This window comes from Triticum dicoccoides, chromosome 5B (genome assembly GCF_002162155.2).
Source record: "Triticum dicoccoides isolate Atlit2015 ecotype Zavitan chromosome 5B, WEW_v2.0, whole genome shotgun sequence".
Classification (NCBI taxonomy): domain Eukaryota; kingdom Viridiplantae; phylum Streptophyta; class Magnoliopsida; order Poales; family Poaceae; genus Triticum; species Triticum dicoccoides.
This window is the reverse complement of record NC_041389.1, coordinates 560,812,538-560,819,921: the sequence shown is the minus strand read 5'-3', so window position 1 is coordinate 560,819,921 and position 7,384 is coordinate 560,812,538. Positions and strand designations below refer to the sequence as shown.

Here is a 7,384-nt window from a genome sequence, read left to right as displayed (position 1 = left end):
ACAACGTGCTCTGCCTCTGCATTGATATGGACAAATTACCCCAATGTGTTACTATGTTCCATTTGATGTCTGACCCAGTTGTCAAACTTGTGTTCCAATTTCTCGTTCCCCTTGTCCTTACATTTGATCCCTTGTACAGAAGTTGAAGTATACATCAACTAAAACATGTTTTTTTATTGTTGTAGTGTTGCATAGTATCTGATATTTTGGATGTTATTTGGGAATCAAAAAATATGTAGACGTATCACTCAAAATGATCCTAATGAGTATCCATGGTTGATGTGCAAATGAGATCAAAAAAGTGAACACACAAAACTAGTCCCATTAAGAAATGGAAAACTGGTATGCTACTACGTAGAGAAGGAATTACATGGGAATGTAGGGCATATGTTTGTAGTCCTTGTCCTTATAAAGTTTAAAGAATTTCACGATATAGCTTTTTAAGCTCTCGCTATCACCATGTTGGTCCCGGGCAATCACCTGATTCATGAAATAATTTTCTATGTTGTGTGACTGTTAGTAAAATTATCAAGCTTCAGGATGAGACAACTTGCATCCAACAATAAAGAGGGACTATATAAATAAAATAGAAGTTCGGTCTGCAAACAGTAATCACTGCTGGCCCATCATGTAGTATATATCTCCGGTTTTCTTTCTTTTCGTTATGGTATTGATCTACATGTGTTCACGCATTATTCTTCCTATAAAATGATTTGTATAGATATACGTGCCCACTACATAAAAGGAAAATATTGATATGATTTAAGTATAGGATGTATTTTTATTTAATATCTATACCTTTGTTTTCTTCTTGTTTTTTGTAGCTAGAGTACATGCATATACTCTGATTGAGATGCTTGCATGCTACTTATATATGTTAGATCAAATTAATAACTATGGTTAATTAATGTTTGCATAGAAACTTAGGGATGAAATTGTGATGTAGAGTGAAGAGAAAATCCCACCTCGGAGTTTAATCACGGGCTGAAGCCTTTATTTATTTATTTTTCTTTCCACATGGGATTAATGCTTTTGTATTAGCCTTGTCCTTCTTGTTTTTCCACTCTGTACAGGTAGAATACTTTTGAAATTTTAAAATACATAGAGTAGGGAAACATATTGTCATTCCTCAAAAACTAATGCAGGCAAAGCATATGCACCTGCAGATAGCTGTAGCAGGTTATGTGGCAACATGAGTGTGCCATACCCATTCGGCATTGGCTCGCACAAGTGCTATCTGCCAGGGTTCAACCTCACCTGTGACACAAGCTACAACCCCGCACGACTGATGCTCGGCACTCTTCAAGTTGTTGACATCTCCCTCCACAATAGCACCGTGCGAGTCATCAACAGCAACCGAGTGCATGGCATCTATGGCGGGGTAGCCAGTGTTAATGTTATCGATTTTGGGATTAGCCATGGAGACAATGTGCCCTACCCGTTATCAACTCGCACTGAGCTTATCGTCATTGGCTGCGGGGTGCAGGCAGGGTTGTCCAGTGCTGGCAATAACCGGGTCATCATTAGTAGTTGCTCCTCCTTCTGCTCCTCAAACAAGAGTAGAGCCTATGATGCAAGGTCATCTCCCAATATCGATGACAACGGTGAGTACTGCTACGGCAATGGATGCTGCCAGGCCCAGATCACCATGTCTAGGGACGGCATGGCTAGTGAATTCTGGATTGATTGGATGGACCCTAATAGCGTATGGGATGAGGCATTGCCGCATTCATACGCACTCATTGCAGAGGAAGGGTGGTTCAACAAGCATTGGGTCTACTCCCAGCTGTCACGGTCACTGTCAACAAAATATCTCGCTCCTAGGTTGGAGGTTCAAATTGTTCTAGACTGGGAAATATTGCAGTTGCAACCTATTAACTCACATGCACCAGCCAATGTGAGTTGGCATCACCAGTATGCCATGTGTCCCGGCATCTGTAGGAGCAAGAATAGCCTCTGCAAACCAAGGATCAAAGGTTATTCATGCCATTGTAGTGACGGTTACGACGGCAACCCTTACACCGCGGATGGATGTAAAGGTTAGCATGGAAGCATCTCGCACACATACGCGAGCTTAATTTGCATTATTGCTTATCTATACTATTATATATTCTAATTTTATACTCCCTCCCTTTTTTCTTGTCTCCTCTAGGCAGTCGCCGCAAACAGTTTAAAGGTGAGAAACACTGCAACGTTTTTGCTATATGTACTATGGTCCATGTAGAACAATAACATGTAACTATATTGTGTATTCTTTCAGGTACGAGCGCCGTTGTAGGAGTTGTTGTTGCTGCAGCTGGAGTCGTACTTCTGTTTCTGCTTGGGTTGTTGATTATGAAGAAACTAAAATACGAGAGGGCTAAAATGTTAAAGCGCAAGTTCTTCAAACAAAATCACGGACAATTATTGCAACAGTTTGCATCCCAAAGTGCTGGTATTGCAGAAAGGATGATCATAACCTTGGAAGAGCTAGAGAAGGCAACACACTATTTTGATAATGATCTCGTCGTTGGAGGTGGGGGACATGGTATTGTTTACAAAGGGATTTTATCGAACCAACATATTGTAGCCATCAAGAAACCCAAAAACGTGGTGCGGATGGATATCAATGAGTTTATCAATGAGGTAGCTATCCTATCACAAATCAACCATAGAAATGTTGTTAAACTATATGGTTGTTGCCTTGAAACTGAAGTCCCAATGTTGGTCTATGAGTTCATATCTAATGGAACCCTTTACGAGCATCTTCATGTAGAAGGACCAAAATCATTGTCTTGGGATAACAGGTTGCAGATAGCCATTGAGGCAGCAAAATCCCTAGCATATCTTCACTCGGCTGCTTCAATCCCTATAATCCATAGGGATGTCAAGAGTGCTAACATATGGTTGGATGATACTCTGACGGCAAAGGTAGCAGATTTTGGAGCTTCAAAGTACATTCCGATGGATATATCTGGGGTTACCACAAGGGCGCAAGGTACGAGAGGATATTGGGATCCTATGTACTTTTACACAGGCCGATTAACTGAGAAAAGTGATGTTTACAGCTTTGGAGTCGTCCTTGTGGAACTGCTAACCAGGAAGAAACCATTTTCATATTTGTCCTCAAATGACGAGAGCCTTGTTGCACATTTTGTTACCTTGTTTGAAGGAGCAGCACTATTTCAGATCTTAGATCCGCAAGTTATGGAGGAAGGTGGCAAAGAGGTCGAAAAAGTTGCTAGTATCGCGGTTGCATGTGTAAAGTTAACTAGAGAGGATCGTCCGACCATGAGGCAAGTGGAGTTAACACTAGAAGGCACACGTGTGCCTAGGGAGGGCACTTCAGATAATGCATCTCCATCCACAGAAGTTGAAAGCAACACTGGGGGATCTACCAGACGACACAGCATGGAACTTGAGTTCAGATTATCTGCAGAGCGCCCTCGATAGTTTTGCATATTTGAAGATGAGTGAAGATCAGTGATTTCCTTGCATTTAGGTGACTTATGTGGCTCTTGAGTTTGCAGTGGACAATGGTACTGCCGGGGGTGGCGACGTCGGGCTGACTCCAAGGACGCGGCGAGGAGCACTGCCGTAGCAGCCTGAGATTGTACCGCCGTATCTTTGGCAACTACCGCTGTGTCTTTGGAAACTACCGCAGTGGATATGTGTGCCAGTGCTAGACAGGCAACCATTGTGCAGATGTCTTCTGGCTGAGGTCTCCGGGTGAAAACCTAAGATCTGGCGGAGCTAGATCGGATGACGGTGGTGTTCTCGATACCACTTCCTTCTTGGAGGCGTCATCTTGGAGGCCTCGATGATGGATTCCGATGGTGTGCATGGTTGCTGGCGGATCTTGGGTTTGTGTTGGTGCTGGCGGGTTTCTGTTTTCTTTCTTTTCTTTCCACACTAGCCCTTTTGTGGTGCTTTCCTCCTTTGGAGGTGTTCTTGTTACTCCTCTTCTGATCAATGAATTTGGCAGTCCTCCTGCCAACGTTCAAAAAAAAACTACAAGTAGCGATTCACCAAAGGTTTCAAATTCGGGTTGATGTTAGACAACAGTATGAACCCACGTGCTTTCAGTTATTAACTCATCAGCCATGTGCATATGCTTCCTTTAGAAAAATCGGTATAATTTCTTTTTAGAAAGGAGATCTAAAGAATACTCAGAGTGATAAAACATCAGGTTTGTTGAGTACTGCTACATCGGATGGCTCACCAACCTCATCGATTTTTTTATTTTCTTTTTTTGCGGGTGAACCTCATCGATGTTTCTCACCAGGAAGTAACCACGTTTTCTTATCCTTTCGAGGATGGTATGGGGAAAAAGTATCCACGTTTTCTATGAGGAAACGACACACGACAAACACACCTGACATTTCACCGCCCCTAGAGTATCTACAACCGGACTTGCCAAATCCGGCATCCTATATGTCCACGGACGCGCCTGGCCGATTCCATGGACATTGACCGGGCAATGCTCAAATCTCTACAACCATGTACCTGATATCCATACGATATCATATATTCATACTAAAGCAGGCGACATGAAACTAAACTAGGTAAATTATCAAACAGACATAGAAATGCGATAGCAAACGGACATAGACAACAAATGGACATAGAAATGTACATAGTCCACGTAACTGATCACCGAAAGTGCACCACTATACAGCATACAACAGACGACGAGCTTTAGACTAAGATTACTAATAACGAAAATAAACACGGAGAGAGAATTGAGCTTCACCACTACCTCATAGGCCCTTTGCCCTTTCGGTCTCTGGCGCTGGTGTAGGCGTTCGGGTAAGCATCAGCGACACGACGTGGTTTGTGAGAGCCATCGGTGATGTCGGACAAGGAGGAGTCGATGTAGTACTCCATTCTCCGGACAGCACGGTCCTACTGCCTTTTTAGCTTCGCCGCCTAGAGAAACTCCCGCGTGGACTGCTCCAGCCCTAATCGGAGCGCCTTCGCACTTTTCTGACGGAGCTGGCGGGCATCCTTCTCCACCATCGTAAGTGAGCAGCAGTAGTCCCTCGCGAGGAGCCGCTCCATCTCATAGGGCACCGTCGGCATCCCGTGGCAACGGCGGGAGAACTGTGTGATCGCTTCCGCCGGCGCCGTCCTCTCCATTGTCCGCTGCATTTCATGGCGCAGGCGGAGCGGGCACTAACACCTACCACTGCCCTTGACGAGCAACGGCCAAAGAGTTAGGAGGGCAGCGGCGCCGAGTGGGTGCACCGCGCGGAGCTCTACGCGGTGCGGGACGGGCCTGCTCCGGCATCGGCATTGCGGCAGTATGCGACATGGGATGTAGCAGAGACGGAGCTGCCGCTCGTGTCCACCCGCGAGCATTGTTGCGCGATGTTGAAGGCCAGCTCGTCTTCGTTGCCCACCGCATCACGGAGGAAGGCGTCCCAATTGTCGCCGGATCCGTCGCCTCCACCTCAGCGGAAGCTGGACATCGTGGACGCGTGGGGGGTGTCAGATTTCGAAAAGGCAGGAGAAGAGACGAAGAGCGGAGTGAAGCGAAGTAATCTAGGGTTTGCTCTCGGGTGGGGTTTTTGTGGGGACGGAGTGGGGTTGTGATGGGTCATCGTGGGTCGGGTTGATGTGGCAGACATGCCCGGGCCTTTCAATATACGTCTTATATTTGGGCTGGATATGAGGGTTGGCGGACAGCCCAGGCGTTTGGGGGCAGTTTGAGACACCTGGCCGGGTTGATATTTATTTTTTACCAGCCAATGAGCGGAACATTTGCCAGGGCGTTTGAGATAGATTTGAGACACCCAGTTGTAGATACTCTTACCCATGACTAGCAACCTAACTAGTGTAGGTTATAAGTAAAAAGGGAATTGGATCGATTTCACACAATATAGTGCATGTTTTGTTTTTCAAAACTCAAACATGTCTATGCCGGACCAAATTTATAAAAAGAAATTATCAACTTCTAAATACTAATTATAATGAAAGTATAAAAATACACTTCCCGATGAATTAAATGATAGAATTTTGTATTGTGGATGTTGATATATTTAAACTTGCACTAGTAGAAAATGGGCCATTAGTCCCGGTTCGTAAGGCCCATCTGTTCCGGTTTTAGACCCGGGACTAAAGGGTCGTCACTAAAGCCCTTGGCCTTTAGTCCCGGTTCTTACATGAACCACAGATGGGCCTCCACGTGGCCGCTGCGGAGAGCCCAGGCAGGAGGGCCTTTGGTCCCGTTGGTGGCACCAACCAGGACCAAAAGGCATCCACGCGTCAGCAGCTGGCAGGAGTTGAGGTTTTTTTTTGAAAGGGGGAGGTTTAGGGGGTTAATTTAGGTTGTTAATTAGCTAGCTAATAGAGAGAAGTGTTCTCTTTTATCTCCGTGCTTGGTTTATCAATGCTACTGCTATGCCTAAACATGGCTTAGATTGAAGTGAAGGCAATATGTGGTACATGTCGAAAGTAATACTAATCCTAACTTGATGAAGTTTGGATTGTACTACTTTAGACATGCACCACATGCATGTTGCCTTCACTTTAATCCAATCCATGTTCATTTCACCCACTGATATATAATAACTCTTCATGCTCACATCATGCATCATCATAATAACAAGTCCTACTAATCATCATCATACAACTTCTACTCGTTATTAATAACAAGTCATACGATCATCATCCTCATAGTCATCGAACCAAGCCTACTTAATTGTTCATAGCACATGATCATCTGTATTAGGTAGGACCTAAATACCCTCTTTAAGGTAAAATAGCATAAAACAATATAGACGCCGACTCTCCATTATGGAGAATGGAGATCATCCTGTCTCCAATTCTTGTGCTTCGCTTTCTTTTGCTTCCAAGAACCTCCTTACGACTGTCCATACATTTTTTCCATTCTTTGATTGTCATGTCTCCACTTCTTTTAGAAATCCGGTATAGACAGTTGAGATTCGTAGGATGACCTGGCTGTATGTTCAAAACATCAAGGCGACCATGCTGATACATCAGATGAGGCACACAAGCATTCGGGATTATCTGTTGAAAAACATAGTAATAACTTCGTAGTTAGCAATGATGTACTAGTTTTAGAAGTATGCAAAAGATGCACAGATGTTGTAATAGTAAAAAATCTTACCAGGGTGTCTCCATGGTAGTTGATACGTCTCCAATGTATCTATAATTTATGAAGCATTCATGCTATTTTATTATCTGTTTTGAATGATTACGTGCTTTATTATACACTTTTATATTACCAGGGTGTTTTCTTGCCTTTTTCAGTATTTCGAAGAAAAGGAATATCAAACGGAGTCCAAACGGAATGAAACCTTCGGGAGCGTGATTTTTGGAACGAACATGATCCGGGAGACTTGGAGTACAAGCGAGGGAAGCTTCGAGGAGGCCAGGAGAT

At 44.1% G+C, this 7,384-nt stretch overlaps 1 protein-coding gene across 1 annotated transcript in view; it reads left to right on the top strand.

The window, feature by feature from the left end:
* LOC119310084 (wall-associated receptor kinase 3-like) overlaps positions 1 to 3,473 on the top strand; it is a 56,037-nt gene extending 52,564 nt beyond the window's left edge. Inside the window, exons 5-7 of the mRNA XM_037585930.1 lie at positions 1,167 to 2,039; positions 2,153 to 2,176; positions 2,261 to 3,473. Coding sequence (XP_037441827.1) covers positions 1,167 to 2,039; positions 2,153 to 2,176; positions 2,261 to 3,432 — 2,069 coding nt within the window. The 3' untranslated portion in view covers positions 3,433 to 3,473. The remainder of the gene's footprint in view (positions 1 to 1,166; positions 2,040 to 2,152; positions 2,177 to 2,260) is intronic.
* Positions 3,474 to 7,384: the final 3,911 nt, after the last annotated feature.